Source organism: Rhamphochromis sp. 'chilingali', assembly GCF_963969265.1.
Source record: "Rhamphochromis sp. 'chilingali' genome assembly, chromosome: 13".
Taxonomy (NCBI): Eukaryota; Metazoa; Chordata; class Actinopteri; order Cichliformes; family Cichlidae; genus Rhamphochromis; species Rhamphochromis sp. 'chilingali'.
In genome coordinates, this window is record NC_137940.1 from 21,550,716 (window position 1) to 21,571,860 (window position 21,145).

Sequence of the window (21,145 nt, forward strand, 5' to 3'; positions counted from 1 at the left end):
GCTCGCCTCTGCAGAAGTCAGCGGGGGAGATTTAACCATAGATTCACTTCGAGTTTCAGTCCAATATGGCGCCCACTCCTCCCCCTCCTCCTCTCCGACACTTTTTTTGTCAGTCGGCTTTCCTTAAATTCGTTTCAGGGGGGAAAAAGGCCTCGCGTCGACTTCTCCAGACGCCTGCAGGGGGCCCACGAAGCCCGGCTAATAATAAAGCGCCTGCTCTGAAGACGGCGCTTCCACAGGCTGTGCTGTCACACACACACTCTCCAAAAAAAAAAAAAATCAAATCAGATTTTTATTTTCTATCACATTAACCTGCCTCCTCGTTCACACGTAGTGCCGGGACACCTGTAACCGTGCACACGTGCATTGTGCGCCGAACAATAGCCAGTGTCTGGCTTACAGACAAAGGGGTGAGGAGGGGTGGTGGTGATGCTGTGGAGGGGGAGGTCGATGCTGAAATATTCAGGCAGTATAACCCCGTTGCCATCTTGACAGGCCACCTCTCTGTGCGTGTACCAGTCTGAGAGTGTGTGCTTTTCAGCTCCACACACACACACAAACGGAGAGAGAGAGAGAGGCTAGAAGGGGCGGGGAGGCAGAGTGGAGGCGGGGGAGGAATGCAAAGCTCCATCCAGTGCTGAGGACCGGAGCATTTGCGCAGATCGTCTGCGCTGTCTACCAGAGACTGGTACGTTATTTCAGCCTCGGAAGTTTGTTGCTGTAGTTTTTTCTCCTTTGTGTCTCGCTGCTCAGCCGCCCACCTGCACAGTGTCTGCGAGCAGCAGAGCAAGCAGCCGACCAGCTCAGCCCGCCGGACTTTTGTGACAACAGCATCAGGGAGATAAGATGGTGATCAAAGTGTACATAGCATCGTCCTCTGGATCCACTTCGGTAAGATTCGGGGTGATTGCGTGTGGCTTGTGTGCGTACGAGGTGATTGGGGGGTGTATATGCAGCAGCCAGGCCGAACTTTTTTATTCTACTTAACTGATGTCCACCGGGCTGTCATCCTCTCACTGCGCGGGGTGGCCTGACTCATCAGTAAGCATGCAGCTCTGCCGTCCACCACACTTTGAACGCAGCTCGAGTCTCTCCTTGATTTTCTTTTAACTTCGTGCACAGAGAAAGGGGCAGGGAGGAAGTTTGAGGAGCGAGCGGGCGTCTGTCTCTCTCAGCTGCGGTTTGTCACAGTGCTTCCTGGAGTGGCAGTTTATTGGGTTTTTCAGCTGAAACTAGACTGTGAACAGGAAAGACATGCAGAAAATAAAAAAATCAATAGATGAACTTAAAACGATGTGCAGTGTCACCTGATGCCAGAGCAGGACTCTTGTTTTCCTTCAGTAGAGAGGACATTCTTTTAGCTCCAGACTTGCCAGTTTCTTCCAGAGTGCAGAGGAATGATGGTGATGCAATTCTCCAGGGCCCCCCTTTTAGACAAGCAGCTGCAGCCCTGAAGTAGGGTTTAAGACTTCTGGATCAACATAAACACGAGCATGCAGAAGCGCATTAAACATTGAGTTCTTGCACACTGTATCCTACAACTAGTCAACATCAGATGCGATGAAAACATTGCATTTAGCATCGCGCCTGGTGTCTGCAAAGTCTCAAAACTGTAAACGTGCAAATTTTATCAGGAGAAATGCTCCCAAAAAAAGAACCTTTAAAGATTCCTTTGATAAAAGTGTCCAACTTTATAGTCACTTGTTGTACCCTTGTGCTTTAGATCACCTGTAGGGCGATTTTCCTTCCGCCAGCCGTTTGTTTTCACAGCTCACATACAGGAAATAATCAAACAGAGCCTCCTTTCAGTTGGACTGCTCTGAGTGACTTTATTGCCCTGACAGTAAATGACATTTGCACAGGCTCAGCAGCAGGCTTTAGAGCACAGGAGCTTCCTGTAGAGTCAGAGTGGAGTGAGTTTAGAGCCAGCGATGCCATCAGCGTCCTGGAGTCTGTCTGGGAAAGTGCATTACCTCTCATTGATTTGTTTTTGGTTAAGTCCTCTAGAAGAGGCGTACGAGCTTTTGCACTGTTTTCATAGTCAGCAGAGCAGCAGCGTTAGAGTTCATTTTGTTTGTTCTTACCATGTTTAACTCATTCCCTTTGATTTTTATTTTAGCAGATGCACTATTGTAGATTATTAAAGCATTTACTGAATGTCTGAATTACACAATATTTAAAATCTCTCTTCGCACATTAGCATGAGCAGGCTGCTGAGCGGGAAATCGTGGCGAAAAGCCTCTGTCGCAACTAAGCTTGCTTTTTTGCGTCCGTGTCTACAAAACAGTGTCATCACATTCCTCTACCCAGCCCCATCTGATACTACATTAAGCACTCGAGTATAAATAAGAATGTGCAGAGAGGAACATCCAAAAACAGGGAGATAAGTAGGAGTATTTAAAAAAAATAATATTTCAAGTGTTTTTTGTTCCACAGAGGAAACTGAATGCAGGTCAGAGCAGCAGACTGTGTGAAGTTAGCCAGAGGGCTATATGAGGTTCAGCACTTGACAAACTACAACAGTCAGCATCATCCAGATAGATGGTTTTGTTTTCCAAGACATTAAGTTCTTCTTTGTGTTCGAGCATTGTGTTAGCTTTTGGGGCTGATTGATTTCATGTGAAAGCTGATCCGTACAAGAGTCAAAGGTCAAAAACAAAGTACTGTTATTTGATTGAGCTTCAGTATTAGTTTGTCATAGAAGAGCACAACATCAGATTTACAGTATGTGTCAATAGACAGATTCCAGTTAGAAAAGGCTACAGTATGGTAATGAAAAAAAGAACTGAGGTGAGTTATGTCAACAGTACTGTTCCTCAAAATATGATTTAGCAAAATGCCACAAACTCCAGTTGCATACGTTGCTGCCACTTGGAAAAAACAGGTTTTTTTCTGACAGAAAAAAATGGAAAAAAGGGAACAACAATAAAATTCCAGAAGAATATGATGAGGAAATACTTTATCCCCAAAATTGGGAAATTACCATGTCCCCAAAACATTAAAAAACATAGCTCTATAAAAATAAAACTATCAGAAAAGAAATAGATCTAAAAAATAGATCACTTTACACTAAAGAAATACATATAAGAAATAAATACACAATGTGAGTATTCTGGTAGGAGATGGTAAATGTATACAGTTGTAATTAGAAGTTCAGATACATCCACCATGGTCATGCATGACATCTTATTTTTTTCAGATTTCCTATATCCAAAAACATAAACTTGGTACAAAAGTTTGAAATCGTTTCAGGTTTTCTCTGATATACACAACTTGCCAAGTTTACATACAGGCGCAAGTATATACATATACACTCACCTTGATCAGGCACTTTTGGTATCAACAAGCGTCGGGCATAATTCTGGATCGATATCTGACCATTCTTCTTGGCAGAATTGGTAGAGTTCATTTAATCTAGTTGGTTTGTTTGCACAGGCCTGGCTTTTAATCATAGTCCCAAAATATTAAATAGGGTTGAGGTCGGGGCTTTGGGAAGGCCATTACAGAAGCTAATTGCTAGCATGTGTTATCCATTCCAAAACCAGTGTTTGGATCATTGTCCTGTTGGAACGCAACTCTCTGAGTAACTTTCAACACTTTATCAGTTGATTTAAAATGAAGTTAAAGAATTTGGAGGTAGTCCTCCTTCTTCATTAACAAGAGCATAATGCTAGCCTTTCAAACCTAACAATAGTGTACCAACTGTCGAGCATAATGCTACCACCACCATGCTTGACAGTTGGTACACCTTTACTCCTGCAACACACCTCTTGTCATTGTAGCCAAACAGCTCAATATTTATCCCATCTGAACATAAAACCTTTCCCCAGGAGACATTTGCATTGTGATGTTGAGTTCGTGAAGTCCCATTTTGAAGCTTTAAGATGGCATTATAGCCAAAAAGCATCTTGGTTTTTTGAAGCCACAAGTGGCCATGTTTTGGTTTTGAGTGCTAAAAGAGAAAGACACAGCTATAGACAGTATGGATGTGTCTCACAGGGAGAAACACCCATGTTTAGTGGCTACAATCGTAGACTAACTCAAGGTACAATACTACGAGGACTCAGTATTATCAGCACTACCTCCAGGAGCGACTAGTGAGTAACATTAACAGTGGAATCTGTTAACAGTGCCTGCACGCTTTTATAAAAACAGCCATATTTTGTGCCAGTGCAAGAAGCTGTGTGCAATATATTGCCAAGTGGCCGTTTGATGAACTGGTGTTTTTGGCACTTTCCCACATCGGTTTCAGTTTTTATCCCTGGAGGTTGCTGCTTGACTTTGGTCTGAGCTAGTTATACAGTATGAAGGAGGGTATCACAATGTGAGCTGACATTATTGTATTTCCACCTAGTAATGTGAAGCAGAGCATTTCAATCACTTAGATATATAATATTGTGCTTTCGTGTAAGTTCTCTAGGGATGTTTTCAATCCTGTTGCTAATGGCTCTTTAAAACATAACCCAAATTTCTGATGTTGTATTTGTATGTAAAATATCTTTTATAGAATGCCACCGGGTATCTCAACTGCGCCTGGTTTTGAGCGAGGCCAAGTTTGCCTAACAAACTAGAATCTTTTTTTCCTTAAATACACATATGCCAATGCACATATGCACCTACAACAGTATATCTAGACCATAGACCACAAGGTCGACTTAAACTGCAAATGTCTAACGAGCCAAAGGCACTGGCCAGCACCACGGCACATTTCCTCCCTCATTTCCATGCCTGAACTGCAGCCACACTGTTTTACAATTTCCTTATTGTCACAATAAATGCTCTGTGAATCTGTAATAACCTGAGATGCTGTGGACATGCAGTGTAACTCTCTATGCCCAGGACTTTCGCCCTCAGAATGTCAGCCTTATCATGCTTTTCCCTATTGTGGATTTGATGTTAAGGTTTATAGGTCAGACGTGATTTGGGCTGGTGCTACAGTTCGTTTCTATATCAGCTAATTTTGTTGCTGTTTCACCTCCAGGCAGCAGTATGGGAATTCAGCCAGAGCAACAGTGTAAGGCTCTTTTGTAACTATATTGTAATGCTGACTGAGTACAGGACTGGGTGGAGGCTACTGCTTTTGGTACTTTTCCAGTAAGCAACTGTTTTCAGCTGAAATCAGACGTGATCTAATCAAGACAAACGTTTATCCCTTATGAGCATACAGGGCAGGGGTTGATTCATGTTTCCTCTTGGCGCAAAGAGTGGTTTCTTTCCCATATTCAAATGTTGGGCTTCCGGGGAATATGAAAGGCTATTTGCCTTATCTGTGAAGAGCAACTGACGTTTTAAACATGTTTTCTTTCCTGTCTTATTGAAATTAACATGAGCTGAACCCAGCCCTTAATCAGATGGGGTATTCAATTAGTGTCCACCATATTGATCTAAGCCAGTGTTGTGGATACGGTCCATCCAATCAATTCTTGTCATTGTCTGGCAGCTGTTAATGCCAGAGTTCTGACCTTTTCTGGGATTGATCATGTCTGGATGTGGATTGTCCTGCCATAACTCTCTCACATGATGATAAGGCATGTAAACCAAAGTTCACGTGGTGCAGATTCCACCTCCTTCAACTGTATTCAACTCAGATTCTAGTCAGTCAACAATAATCATTCATGTAACGATATACAGTAAGTTCCGCTGAACTTACTACCAAAAACTAGTTGTTCTTTTAATTAATAATAAACTTAATCTGTACTTCAATCTGTAACTTTAGTACAGGCAAAAGAAAGTTTCAAAAGACTATGAAGTACTTGGAAAAAGTCAGTACACCCTTACTGGTTCCAAAGAAAATAAGATGGCAAGTAGCAGCCAGGCGATGATAACCAAATGCACTTGATTAAAGTGTGAGCACCTATAGGAAAGCAGATGTTGTGGCAGTTTTTGTGGTTTGGAAGAGTGCCACAATCTTCCCAGGAATGGACGTCCCAGTAAATTCACCCTAAGGTCAGAGTTTGCGATGCTCAAAGAAACTGCAAAAACCCAAGAGCTCTCAGTCTGCAGGCCTCAGATAGCATGTTAAACGTTAAAGTTCATTGAGTACAATTAGAAAAAGACTCAACAAGTATGGCCTGTTTGGAAGGTGTTGGCAGCAGAAAAGAACATGGGAGCATGCCTCGGGTTTGCAAAGATGCATCTGAACAAACTGCAAGACTTCTGGAACAATGTCCTTTGGACAGAGAAATCAAAGTTTAGATGTTGGCGTAAAACAAACACAGCATATCAGCACAAACACCTTGTAGCAACCGTCAACAACGGTGGTAGAAGGTTGATGATTTGGACCGGGTACCTTGCGGTCACTGAGTTCACCTTGAGCTCACAGGACTGCATAGACTATTGTGAAAACTTTCTTTTTTACATGACTGTATGTATCTTTTTAGACATACTGGTTTGTGCTTAGCATGGCAACTTTTAAGAGCAGATAGTCGGTGGGTAACAATGGTCTCGTTTAATTTTAACCAAGTAATAATTAAGAAATTTAAACTATATTAAACAAGTGTTCCTGACTTTAAAGCTCAGGCAAGCTATCCGGCAATGTCTGCTATGACTTCAAAAGCATAGTTTGATATATTTTCATATTCTAATAAATCCCTGGAGTTGTCCTACTGGAGTTGTTTATCAAGGTTTCGGACATCCTAGTATAGTAAGCTAATGTGGAATTGCCTGAGTCATTCCATGGGTGTGTCCGTCAGCGTGGGTGTGATCAAATTTAATTACTGTGCCAAGTAAGTGCTATGATGGTAGTTATCAGTGATTTGAAGTGTTTGTTTCAGGCTCCTCTCTCCTAACCCAGATGAAATCAGTGTAGGTAGTCAGCAGTAAGTAATTGTGTGCGAGTGACTCGACACAGGAGACACGGCGCTAAGTGAGTGCTGCACAGCACCTTGAGCTAAACACTGACATCAGGGTGCTATCTTTCTCACAGTGACACCGCTAACATGTTGATGTTCAGCTGGCTTAATTTGATTGTAAGCCAGACTACTTAAGTAAGTTAAGCTTACTTTGATGGTGAAGATATTTAAACAGTCTGGCCTGAAGGAAAACTGCTTACCAATTGTGCAAGACATTCAATAACTGAATGTTAATCTATGACTGAACATCCAACTGCTGGAAATGTTAAAAGGACCGCTTGATTGATTAGGAATCATTGGGTTAGTACCACGAACGCCTGGATTAGATAGAGTAACACAGCTAATGCTGATCAGCATCTATGCAAAAGAAGCAACTCTGACATTAGCGCACCCTTTTTGGTTTTTGCATTATGTTCAGCTAAATACCAGTATTAATTTGCATGCTTGGACTCGATGCAAGAGAAGCATAGTTTATGGAAATGAAACCTCACACTTGCAGGTCTCTGCTGTAAGGCACATACTGGCCTGCCTCACACTTCTTTTTGTGTTCTTCTTCTTAAGAAGAAGAAGATGATTAGATGATTATCTTCTTCTTGAGAAGAAGGAATGATATAAAAGCATTCTGAAGAAATGGATAAGAAGTAAGTGTTTGTTTATTACCACACCCAAATCCAAGGACAGCCAGTTTTCTTTCACCAGGCGCTCAATTCGGGACTCAAGACATGAGGGAGCATTTCAGAGGCCCGGAGCTGGGAGCTCCCACTGCTCAATTAGAGTTACGGTGCAGATGGCATGTGGCCAGTTTGTCCTACAAATTAATTTTGCTTGGCAGCGGTACAATGTAGCCCTGTTGGACCAATGGCCTGAGTGCACCAAAGTGAAGCAGAAAACAGACCAAAGTATGAGAAACCTTATGCTTAACTTGTCGTTGTAGCATTTTGAGATTCAAATAATCTCCTGTGATTGTGCAAAACATGCACGTTAGGAGACACAGAGTCTATTAAAAAGCCTTTGAGGTTTCTGCTCGGTTGCTTTATGTTGCATTGCTTTTCGGGGCAGGTGGATAGACATTGAGAGCTGGTTTTAGGACTTTGCCCTTTGGAGTGAAACTGCCATGATTCAGATTGCAGCCTGGCTGATCACAGAGCACTGTCCTCCATGCCTTAGTGAAGTTTCAACAGCTATTAAATAATCCACCTGTCTCATCTGCATGCCATAAAGCTGGGAGGAACCCTCGCACAGGGGCGTCAGGTCTGGCACAAAGATGATACATCGATCCTTATTATGTGTTTTCGTGGTGAAGTTGGTTTACTTTTGGTGTGTGTGTGCCGCTAAGACTGAATGTGTGTCTCTGTGTGTGTGTGTGTCTCCATTCAGCAGGCCTTATTTGGCTCGTGTTTGACCAGTTACCTCCTCTCAAGTCCCAGAGGAGCTAATGTTTCCGTCTGGCCTTGTAGGGCCATCCTCCCTCTTAAACACACCCACTGAGAGCTCATTGGACCACAACTTCTCACACACGCACACACACACACAGAAAGACACAGAAGGAGGAAGAAAACAAAGTTAAACACTCACTTTTATGCAGACTGTAGCTTCTTCTTCATCTGTCAGCAGGATGCATTTAGGCTTCTTTGTAAAGAGATGAAACCTTGCAAGATATCACCGTGGCAACCTTGATAGACCTTTATTTCCTTGTTAGTTGTAGAGCTGCATCCCCTTAGATAAAAATGTTGCTTTGCAACAAGCCGGATAGACTATTTTAGAAGTGTGACAAATGACAAATGTGTTAATGTTTAATTTAGTGCTTTTTCCAGTGCAGCAGGATATCCTCCTGTCGAAATCAATCGCATTTGCATAAAATCCCAGACAGTGAGAAAAACAGTGCAGCCTTTGACTAATTTTGAGATGCTTTTATTTTAAACATTTCCTCTGATAATGTGGGGAATTACTGGTGTCTGCAGGCTTCTTCACTGTATGGTGTGTTTTTTGATACAGATGAAGTATAATCTGTGCCTGCTTAGCCTTTCCCATGTTCCCACTTCCTTTACTTACTAGCAGAGTGGTAACTTAGTAACAGAGAGTCAGTGATCTCTGTAGTTCTCACAGGAGAGAAAAAGTCTCCTTATTTCTAAAACAGACTCATGACAGCATGATGAACTGAGGCTCTTGTGTTTCCTCATACGGCTGAGTCATGTTTAACCGACAACTTCCCCCTCTACCATCTTTTCTCATCCACCCGCACACAGATTAAAAAGCAGCAGCAGGATGTGATGGGCTTCCTGGCGGCCAATAAGATCGAGTTCGAGGAGTGTGACATCGCAGCCAACGAGGCTAACAGGAAGTGGATGAGGGAGAATGTCCCAGAGGAATCCAGGCCTGCCACGGGGAACCCGCTCCCCCCACAGATATTTAATGAAACCAAATATTGCGGGGTAAGACATGCACGTGCACACACATGAAATTATTTGCATGCGATCATCTAAGCAGCTACTGTTGTGATAATAAAGCTCATGTCTTCAAGACCACCTGATTAAAAGTTGACCTCAAGTATACAGAGTGTACAGGCGTCATTTATCCCTTTGTTTTGGGTTTATAGACTGCAGCTTCACTGTTCTTTCAGTAGCTGCTGTGCTCAGTGAAAAGGCTTTAATAAAAATACACTCCGTACACTCCCTTCCCAGCACCGCAGAGCTGCCAAACATAGTCAGCAAATAGCTGGTGAACACAGTGGGGAATCTAGCAACTTACAAGACAGCTAGTTTTTTTAAAAGTGGAAACAGAGTTTTTGGAGACTAAAGCTGATACAAAACACGTAAGGTCTCAATATGTCACTGTTCTGCTGCCCCTACGGACGGTAAATAAACAATGGACATAACCCCTGGGTCTGAAAGAATAAACTAATGCAAACTACCTTTAATTTACTTTCTAATGGGCAATAGGGGGAGCTTGTTTACCGTACTTGTCATTTGATCTATAGCCTAATAAATGCTCTCCTGCTGAGTTTATGTTCAGTTTTAAACCTGACTGCTTGCAACATCGTGGCCATTTTTGTAAATGATTTATAGTAAAACTGGTGACAAATCAGGGTGTCTTTTAAGGTATGGTTTCATTTTTAACGTAGTAAATGTGTGTATGCATGTATCAGGCAAAACTCAAGGCTGCTAACATGTTAAGTGAATCACACTGATTATCTCTTCATCATGACACCTGTTAGTGGTTGGGATGTATGAGGGAACAAGAGAACATTTTGTCCTCAAAGTTCATGTTAGAAGTAGGAAAAATGGACAAGTGAAAGGATTTGAGAGAGTTTGACAAGAACCAAATGTTGATGGTTAGACGACTGGGACAGAGCATCTCTTAAACTGCAGCTCTTGTGGGATGTTCCAGGCCAGTGATGAACCACTGACAGAGTCATGAGCGGCCAAGGATCACTGATGCATGTGGGAAGTGAAGACTGGCTTGTGTAGTCCAATCCAATCTGGCTGCCCATGCTGACTGCTGTCCACCAACAATGGGGACGTGAGCATCAGAACTGGACCATGGAGCAATGGAAGAAGGTGGCCTGGTCACATTGAAGGCCAGTTGTCTGTGTGCATCGCTTACCAGGGAAATACCTGACACTAGGATGCCCTATGGGAAGAAGGCAAGCTAGAGGAAGCAGTGCAATGCTTTAGATATTGTTCTGCAGGGTTCAGTCCTGCCATTAATTTAGATGCTACTTTGACCCGTACCACCTACCACTGTTGCAGACCATTAACGTGTTCTGCCACAAAGCAGAAATAGTTCAGGAATGGTTTGAGAAGCACAACAATGAGTTTGAGGTGTTGACTTGGCCTCCAAAGTCGAGCATCTGTGGAACGTGCTGGACAAACAATGATACATGGAGATCCCACCTCTCAACTACAGGAGTGAAAGTATCTGTTGCTAATTTGGTGCCAGATACCACAGCACACCTTCAGGGGTCTAGTGGAGTCCATGCCTCCGCGGGTCAGAGCTGTATTGGGAGCGAAAGGGGGACCAACCCAATAATAGACAGGCGGTCAGAATGTTATGCTTGATCAGGGTATATATATGTACGTATATCCTCCTTAACAAACAGGCCAATCTGAACAAAACTTTGTTGAACATCATCACTCAGACACTGATTATTAGCATCTGTATGTGTTAAAAAAAACAAACATTTATTATAGATCCAAATTCTTTTCATATTCCTCATGACCCTGCAGATGTAAGGCTATGTTCTGTTTGCGTTTATTTTTATGTTCAGTCATAATACAGAGTCCATACGTAACTTAACAGTCACCAAAATTTGTATCCTCTACAAAAATGTAATTGAGTCACCAGGTCACAGGCCTGCGATTTGCCTCACTTCTAGTGAAAAAGCATATATAGTGATTTCTTAGTCATCCACCTCTTATTTGAGAAGTCCACAAACCAATGCATGACATCAACCAGTCTATAGGAGGAGCTATATCCAGACTGACTTTAAGACTTTAAGAAGTTTTCTTGCAATGGCTGTATAAATACACTAATCGCACAATTTAAAAAAACAAAACAATTGTAGGCATTAAGTCTTAAAATGTGACACATGAATTCTGCTTTCCTCTGTTTACTTCCCCATTCATTTTTTTCTATTCAGGAATCAGTTTGGCAGCTGTGCTGATCAGACATACTCTACCAAACACTACACAAACCTGATGCACTGTGTTAGCAGATGTTCGTTTACTCCCTTTGTAAACACTTGGGTCCTTTAGCATGCGTGCACTGTGGCATCATCCTGTGCTGCTAATGGGTGGCTCAAAGTGAAGGTGCACTTGCAGCATGGGCTGTATTGAATGTCACAGACAAAGACGACAGGGATGCTCGCAGCTGTAGAGCTCTTTTGAAAAATCAGTTTTGTGCCCTGGTGGAGAAAGAGGAAGAAGACAAAGGGTCAGAGAAGGAGCGAGGGATCAGGAATGTGCGAGACGGCTAAACCCTAGACGGGCTGAACGTGTTAGCTTGTTTACCCTGCGCTGCATTCTCAAAAGACAATGCCCTCCTATCACACTGACTGCCGAGGTCTGTCCTTGGACAGATAACACAACCTCAACTGTTTCTCACAGCCGCCCAGATTGTTGCCTCAGGCCGCACACGCTCAGAGGCTGTTTCAAATTATCAGCGTTCAGCTTCAGGAGAGCCGGATCTTCTGATTGATCGGCCTTAAACCTCTCTGTTTGTGTTTCTTCCTGCTTCGCAGAACTACGAGGCCTTCTTTGACGCCAGGGAGGAAAACGCCGTGTACGCATTTCTGGGTCTGACCGCTCCTCCGGGCTCTAAGGTAAGCTCACGGACACAGTAACACATGCTGGGTGACTGTCCCTCCTGAGAAGTGCATTCCTACACCCTCAGCCACATTTCCTGTAAAACAATCCTAAATATACACTCGTCTTCGCACTTTAATTTCCATAAAGAAAACACACATTACATAATACATCTGTTCATGATATCCACCACAGCAGGCCTCCTATCGGTTTTGCAGGCTCTCTCGCTCGCTGGCGCCTCCTCTCGGCCACAAAGGGGACTGCAGGGAGGTGTGCCAGTTACCATGGAGACAGAGGGGGTTTTCCTCTGAGCTGTGGCAAGGGATATATTAACCAGTATCCTCCATTTTAATATAACACACTCTGTCCCTTCCCTCTCTGTTTTTTTTCTCTCCAGGAGGCCGAGGCTCAAGCGAAGAAAGGAGCACAGCAGTAGCAGCTTCCCATCGTTCCCGTCCTGACACCTCAGGCCTAACCTACATCTGGACCCAGCCTTGCCTAGACCCGGGGGGGGAATAGAAGCAACACCTTGCTCAGCTTATAAATATAATGAAGGTTTCGATGTACTTTTTCTCATGACGTTTCTGTTTCATAAATCTGCGTTCAGCCGTGCCTTGCTAGCTGTAGTTGAAAGGAGGTGCTAAAGCAGACTATTAAGGGCATCTAAAACAGCTCAGCTTCCTCCCGTTAATCTCAGCCTGATAGTCCTATTGGCCCAATGACATGTCAATCAGAGCATTACCGTGAATGTGTGACTACCCGATTGGGACGACATCATCAGACCCAGTGAAATATACAAAGACAGATTCACTGTTGGCCACAAACAACATCATCCAACCTTTGACTGTAAACATGAATATTATTGTTTTTTAGAGGTTTAATCAGTAGAAGTCTTAAATTTTTCAGCCAAATTGTGTGATCCAGTAACGGTTTTCTCTTACAGTCCCACCCGCTGAGTTTATAGTTACTTTCTGTCGTCTTAAAACTGTTTTATTAGCAAACCCTTTTTCTACAAGATGATATTTGCTTAACAGAAATGACAATACATGCAATTTTGGTGCTTTTTTTGTTTTGTTTTGGGGGAAGTTCTTGTTCCTATTAGAATAAATTTTTTTAACATGGTGTTGGTAAATCCCTGACTTACGTAAACTGGTACAATCGCTCCTCGGAATAAAACGGCAATGACACACAGACAAAAAGAATGACTCTTAAAACAGTCAGCCGATTTTGAAACGAGCTCTGCCTCCTCGCCCCGTGCTGTTCATTTTTTATGTACAATAAATAATTGTAAGTTGACTTGACTTGACTTGACGTGTCTGTTTTTGTTTTACTTTAGCGTGTGTCAGTCATCTCAGAAAGTATTCAGAACACGTAACTGTTTCGTAAATGTAGTTTTAAACAAATGCACTGTTTTAATCCATCTACATCCAGGAGACTGATATGTGTCGCTTCTCTAAAATTCTATTCAAAATCTCAATCTGAAGTAACTAAATAATAACAAGTATTCAGACACTTTACTGTGGCCCTCCAAACTGTGTCAGACTGGCAAACTCACGCTGGTCAAACACTTTACACCACATGTCAGGACCAAAGAGTCCCAGGAGTTGTCAGTGGACCTTCAAAATAAAACTCTCCCAATCAGGAAAAGCGCATGTAACCTATTCTAAAGCTCTGCGCGTTACCACCAGCCTCAACAGCTGTGAAATGTAAGAATAGACATTGATTAAATTTGACTGTAATAGCACAAATAGGTCCTATCTCAGATAGGTGTTCACTTTAACAGAACCTACCCAGAAGACTTGAAGCCACTAAAAGTACTAATGAAATTCAGAATGTGAAACCTCTGGAGCTGATTATCATTTGAATAACACATAAAGACAAAAACTGCATTTCAAAAGTGCTTTAAGTTCTGTAAGGCACCGTGTATTCTCTCACCAACTTAGTGGTAAGGACAGGAGTCCTAAGGTGAGATGCGTAAACCTTCCTTTCGAGGTTTCTTAAGGTTTGTGGATGGTTATATGATCAATAGAACCAAAAGAAAAGATTTCCCATATAAACATCTCATATGATGTCAGTTACATAACTGTTTCAAGGAAAACGAAACGAAATTGTATCAGACTGCTGTTTTTCAAACTAAAACAGCCTACCTCGTTTATCACAGCAGAGTTATTTTGATTGTTACTCTTTGAATTGGGTCTGATTCTGAGGTTATTAGCCACTAAACTCCACGTTATATAAACTTTTCCACAGACTTTAAATATAATTATTCTCTGACTTTGAATGAATGACTGTTACTTGAACTGAACTTTTCCTTTGCTTAAGTAACGGAGCAGGATACCACCTGCTCCTCAACCTGACGATGTTAACTTATCCTGTTATGTAAAAATGAGCTGTTCTCATTTTTTTAACTCAGATTTTTGGTTATAGATTAAATAAAGGAAGTGCCGGGGCGGGAAGGTGGAGGGGGCAGTTCTTATATGCAGAAGTGAAACCAGACTGGAGATCTTTATAACCGCACTTACAGTCACGCAGTGCCATTAGTGCATGCAAGTGACCGAAGAAGCAAAAGAGGCAGAGGAAAAAGAAGGCCAGTTACTAGGCGGGCATGTTGGCTGAAGGTTTTCTCAGACTGCTGGTGTACAGGGAGGAGAGAAAGTTTGCCTCCAATTCCAAGCAAAGGAGATTGCAGACAAGTGGTCATTGTGCTGATCCATCCAACTGTGCTCGCTCTGACTCGAGCTCTGCAGTCCCAGGGGTGCATTCAGCAGAAGCAGGTAAAAAAAAAGAAGCCTTTTTTGCGATTACAAACAACAAAACATGTTGGAACAACTGTCCCATATTAGTGTGACAGACAGTTATTCTGCAGTGGGGTTTATGCAGTAACTTTGTATCCTGCTGCAGTCTAGTTCCCTCTAACTAACAAGCTTCCTCTTTTTGTTAAATGCAAACTTACCAACACACACACATCAACAGTCGCTGGTTTAAAATGGTTGGTGGTGCAGTTGATAGAACTAACGCCTCACAACAAAAAGCTTTTTCTCTTAATTCAGTTAAGTTTTGGTTCATTTCCAGGCAGAGTTTGCTCATTCTGGTTATTTATTTATAGTTTGAACATGTTTAGTTTTAGGTTAGTTTGTGTTAGTTTTAGTCTTCGTGAATTCTTATTGTATGGAGGGCAGATGTCAGAGGTTAGATTTAGGAAAAGCAGTACAGAAACTACACGAAAAACACAGAACCTTCTGAAAGCAGTGAACTCACAGTCTTGTAAAAACCCAAAATGTTTCCGTCAAAGAATCGTCAGGCAAGTTTTGATCAAATTTTAGCAAACTAACAAACTATGAATATATTCTCTATACTTTTTGTTTTATTTTATTTTAGTTATTTTTCTTCACAAAATCACTTCATTTCGAGTTTTTTTTTGTTCAAAGGTGTGATTTTTATTCTCTTTTTATTTAACTATTATAACCTTTTTTTGAACGTAATAGAATAAAGTGTGGTACAGGTGACAGTGGATTTATGATATTTTAAAGGTAAAAACTTGTTGAATCTAAAACTAATAATACCCATATTGTAGTTTGGTTAAATAATTTAACAGCTGTATTAAATAATTAAATATAGCTAATAAGAAGCAATCCATTTGTAAATAATCATTTGTCCTTTATCTGGTTTCATATTGGGGAAAAAATTGTAAGCAAGCTTGTAACCAGTTTCTCTTCTGTAATCAGGGATCATAGAGGAAGATCTAAACTCCAGCCAACCCCAGATTCTCAAAGTGGTGCCTCAGAGACCTGTAGCCCTCTCAATCCCTACTGACCTGTACCCCCTTTACATAGAAGACTGTAGCTTGCTGGAACAGTATCCAGACCTGCAGGTGGCTGACTCAGGCCGCATCACACACAATCTACTGAGAACTGCTGTCAGCCAGCATGATTTCTGCATCCAGTCTCCCATCTCTCAAGTTTGTCCAAGCACAGCCCAGCAAGAGCCACAGAATTCAGTACCATCCATACCAGACCAGGGTTATCTAGCAATGGGGGACAGTGTGAACATCAGCCTGGATCTGCCTGGATCGGGGCTAGAGCCCATGTCTAACTCGGTGCTGAACGGGCTGCTGGAGAAACAGCTGGAGGAGGTGTACATGCAGCATCTAACTGAGAACTTAGCTCGGTGCAACTCCCACCTGGGGAACAGCCTCCTGCACGGCCTGGTGCCCCCGCCGCAGCCTAGCAGCCAGTCAGAGGGGCCAGACTCATTACTGGGATGCATGGAAGAAAGCACAGAAGACAGCAGCAGTAAAATTAGTTATCTGAACACCCATAACTTAGTGCCCTGCTCCTCCAACTTCAGCTCCCCAGTGTTGAGGATTTCAGAGGCGGAAAATCCTCATCCGCAATGATCCTGCAAAAGCTTTAAATATTGTGACCTAGACGACTTTGCTTCAGTGCTTCACACCCGAGTTTACACACACACAATTGTATCCACTATATCAGTGCTATTTTTATACAAAGCCTTGCTCTCTTGCTTAAGATGCCTGAAACTTAGTTGCTTTCATATGCCATCTTCTGTTAGATTTGAGTATTACACCACCGGGGAGCTACTTGTTATACATTCAAATGTATTTTACTGACTTATAGTTGGGAATGTGTTAAGTGTTTGATTTATAATAAAGCAAGATATAACAAAGTATCAGCTTGTGGTTGTTTACAACTGCGTTTTATTAATCTGTTGCTTTTTACCAACACCTGTAAAGCCATCTTGTACCCATCTACTTACAGCAGAAGGCTGGATATTGACATTTATGTGCGCTATGAAAAAATATGGTGTGCAAAGGTTTTTGCTACCAAATAACTGATTCAAGTGTGATTACAAAAAGCCTTCGGACTGCCTGATATCTAATAGAGGTCAGGAGAAAAAGGTGATAATGCTGGCATGTTAGCAACAGAGATTAAACACAACCCCACCGACAAGGCCCCCCTTTAACACAAGCACAAACTTTACATGTTATCGACCAGTTCTATGCAAACGTGTCTGATTAGGTTTCCATGATGATTTCCACGGGTGTATACACATCACCTAGTTTGATCTCCGCTGGCAGATAAAGGAATAGGAGAAAGCAGGTTCTTCCTGTAGTCCTGAGAAAGATGTTACCTTGTTAAGTTTAGAGAATAGGCTTTAGTACAGCTGTTTCCACCATGATTATTATTAGTAGTGGTTAGGTTTTTGTTTAAAGGGACCCGAAGATCACTCTAGCTTTGGCATCAACTGTCAGAGCAGCAGTCTCAAGAAATATGATTGATCTGGCTGCTAAGAGAAAACACAAATCGTCCTCACAAGTAGGCATCCTGCAGTGAGGTTAATGGTAATTCATTAACATGCACCAACATAATCTTTGGAAGCCTAAGGCATGCTATTCATCTGTGAAAAGAGATGGAAAACAGAGATTTAACTGAGGTTATCCTGTAATTAATAGATTAGAATTGGCAGTGTGATCAGGCTTTGTTATATGTAGCCTCTGTGTGGAGATTATGGCAGGTAAATCCAAGGTAATTTAGAGGAGCTAATCTAAAAATTGAATACAAAGACAAAGAACAGGGGTAAATTAGATTTAACTTGTGGGAGATGTATTAGTCCCAAACCGAGTGAACAGAGGAAATTAAGTTATTATGTTTCATCTGATATAAGCTTGAAGTCTATTGAGATGGATTCAAATACCTCATGTTTGTTGTTAAATGTGTTCATCTGAACCCAGTCTAACTTAACACTTGTTTCAACCAAGTCAAACTATCAGTCCGTGGGTTTTTTTGGTCAGTTTGCTCTGAGCTACAGTCTTTGTATTTTACTATCTGTCCATTACCAGCAAATTTATAATCATTTTCATCAATTCATTTTTAAGAGTTTTACTTCATCATGAATTCGTTTTTATTTAAACCACTTCTCAATGACTTTCAGATTATGCTTAGCATTACCTTTAGCTAAGCGTAGCTAAAGGTAATGCTATGTCAATGATGGTTAAATGTTTTGGATATTCTTGTAGCTAACTTGTTATTATCATCATTATTTTTTAGCTAACTATGAAACAATTCTACCACTACTTTTTTCTGCTATGCTATTTAACGTCAGTTTAGTGTTTCACAATATGTTAATCCAGCCCGTTAGCTAACAGTTTCAGCTGTTTTTAGCTATACGTTTAGCTAGCTATTTCAAGTATTTATTATTCACTCTGGCCCAGTATTCATGCTATTCTAATCATTTTTGTCCTCTCTTTGTCTATTTGAAGTCCTTATTCATAACTCACGCCTGTTCAGGATCATAACAATTTATTTACTAAAATATTTTTTAATTTTTCTGATTAGCAAAGCTAATATTGCCACATACCAACTACTACAGAGGTATCCCTGAGCAGTGTAGGCTACCTCATGTTTTGAATCACTTCCCCACTTCACATTGATAACATTATACCTTATTAGGGGCCCTATCCAGTGTAATTACACAAGTGTTTTCAGCTGGTTGATTAGACCTCAGTAAAGGCAGAAGCAAGCAGGAGTTATATAAGGTCCTGTGGTAGAAAGTGGAAGCTATTCAACTTTAACAGGTTCCGGCATCATCAAAAGGATGTGGTGTACTGGTATCCATGATGCATGCTGTTTACAGGGATTACAGGACATTAATTCATGCTTTAGCAAAATCAAGTGATATGAAAACCCATGACTGAAAATAGATTTTTTTTAAAACATAAAACTAAATTATCTGCAACTTAATAACTGAATTAAAATGGCATACCTGATTTAGGCTCGCACACAGGCAACATTAGAAATTTAGATTCAAGTCAGTTCAGAGCAGTTGTCTGACCTGAAACAGGACGGATGGCAGGCAGGAGGCTCTCAGTCAAGTCTGATACACAAGACAGTTTCCACCGTTTATAGGTGTGTACACCTACATTACACAACATTCATGGCTTTACATGTCCTATAATTAAATTGAGTTCTAAGCAAATAAAATTAATGAAGTGATTAAATTAATTAAGAATTGGTAGCTTTATTCTTATGAATTTGCAATACAAAACTACATAGTGAAAACACTCAGATGAGAGGGCATCTCTACTTATAGCACAGGTGTATGTGTAAGGTGTGATGAACAGTGACTCTGTGTCATTAAATGTTCTTGTGAACAAGTAACTTGGTATTTAAGTTACTACTGTTAAAGTAAAAGATGAATGAAAAGGGATTTAGGAAAAAAAAAGTAAACCTTGTTAGAAAGATCCGAATTTATAATGTTTGTTTGTGCTGATATTCCCAATCATGTATTATAGAATTTACACTGAACAAAAATATAAACGCAACACTTTTGTTTTTGCTCCCATTCCCCATGGGATGGACGTAGAGACCTAAAATTCATTCCAGATACACGATATAACCATCCCTCCCAAACAGTGGTCACAAATCAGTCCAAATGTGTGGTAGTGGGCACATCTGCTATATTGAGATAATCCATCCCACCTCACAGGTGTGCCACATCAGGATGCTGATCTGACATCATGAGTAGTGCACAGGTGTACCTCAGACTGCCCACAACAAAAGGCCACCCTGGAATGTGCAGTTTTTTTGCGCTATTGGGGGTCTGGGGACCCAGAACCGGTCAGTATCTGGTGTGACCACCATTTGCCTCATGCAGTGCAACACATCGTCGCATGGAGTCTATCAGATTGTCAATTGTGGCCTGTGGAATGTTGGTCCACTCCACTTCAATGGCTGTGCGAGGTTGTTGGATATTCGTGGGAACTGGTACACGCTGTCGTATACGCCGGTCAAGCACATCCCGAACATGCTCAATGGGTGACATGTCCGGTGAGTATGCTGGCCATGCAAGAACTGGGACATTCTCAGCTGCCATCTGCCCTGAACAATGTGAACCATGATTCATCCGTGAAGCGCACACCTCTCCAACGTGCCAGATGCCATCGAATGTGAGCATTTGCCCACACAAGTCTGTTACGGCGACGAGCTGGAGTCAGGTCAAGACCCCGATGAGGACGACGGGCATGCAGTTGAGCGTCCCTGAGACGGTTTCTGACAGTTTGTGCAGAAATTGTTTGGTTGTGCAAACCAATTGTTCCAGCAGCTGTCTGGGTGGCTGGTCTTAGACGATCTTGGAGGTGAACCTGCTGGATGTGGAGGTCCTGGGCTGGTGTGGTTACACGAGGTCTGCGGTTGTGAGGCCGGTTGGATGTGCTGCCATATTCTCTGAAATGCCTGTGGAGACGGCTTATGGTTGAGAAATGAACATTCAATGCACGGGCGACAGATCTGGTTGACATTCCTGCTGTCAGCATGCCAATTGCACGCTCCCTCATTGCTTGTGGCATCTGTGGCATTTTGCTGTGAGACAAAACTGCACATTCCAGGGTGGCCTTTTGTTGTGGGCAGTCTGAGGTACACCTGTGCACTACTCATGATGTCAGATCAGCATCCTGATGTGGCACACCTGTGAGGTGGGATGGATTATCTCAATATAGCAGATGTGCCCACTACCACACATTTGGACTGATTTGTGACCACTGTTTGGGAGGGATGGTTATATTGTGTATCTGGAATGAATTTTAGGTCTCTACGTCCATCCCATGGGGAATGGGAGCAAAAACAAAAGTGTTGCGTTTATATTTTTGTTCAGTGTACATTCATTTTTATACATTAATGGCAAGTTAGTTGATTATATATTACTTACATCCAACCACTCCAGGATCAAAGAATATTTCTGAGGGTGGCGTGAGTTGGAGTTGTACTGAAAGTCTAAGGTGAACAAGGGGAACAGGAATAACTGCACAGTCCACGGATGTGAGATTGGGCGGAGCAACGCCTGTCTGTCAGCAATCCATGCGATGGAGGGTGTGTTTACTGATATTACCTCCTCTGTCTGTATCAGTGGCTGAATCGTGTAAAATGATTAAACGCTGTGCAGCATGTAGATGATGGACTGTGTGTAAACTGCAGAGGG

At 41.9% G+C, this 21,145-nt stretch overlaps 2 protein-coding genes across 2 annotated transcripts; both read left to right on the forward strand.

The window, feature by feature from the left end:
- The first annotated feature begins 609 nt into the window (after positions 1-609).
- Positions 610-13,455, forward strand: sh3bgrl (SH3 domain binding glutamate-rich protein like). The gene is made up of 4 exons (XM_080900197.1): positions 610-891; positions 9,098-9,283; positions 12,091-12,171; positions 12,552-13,455. The coding sequence occupies exons 1-4, from the start codon at positions 847-849 to the stop codon at positions 12,588-12,590; spliced, it is 351 nt and encodes a 116-aa protein (XP_080756323.1). The 5' UTR covers positions 610-846; the 3' UTR covers positions 12,591-13,455.
- Positions 13,456-14,664: 1,209 nt separating this feature from the next.
- LOC308408672 (uncharacterized protein) lies at positions 14,665-16,821 on the forward strand. The gene is made up of 2 exons (XM_080901039.1): positions 14,665-14,928; positions 15,880-16,821. Exons 1-2 carry the CDS (start codon positions 14,760-14,762, stop codon positions 16,548-16,550), a joined length of 840 nt encoding a protein of 279 aa, XP_080757165.1. The 5' UTR covers positions 14,665-14,759; the 3' UTR covers positions 16,551-16,821.
- Positions 16,822-21,145: the final 4,324 nt, after the last annotated feature.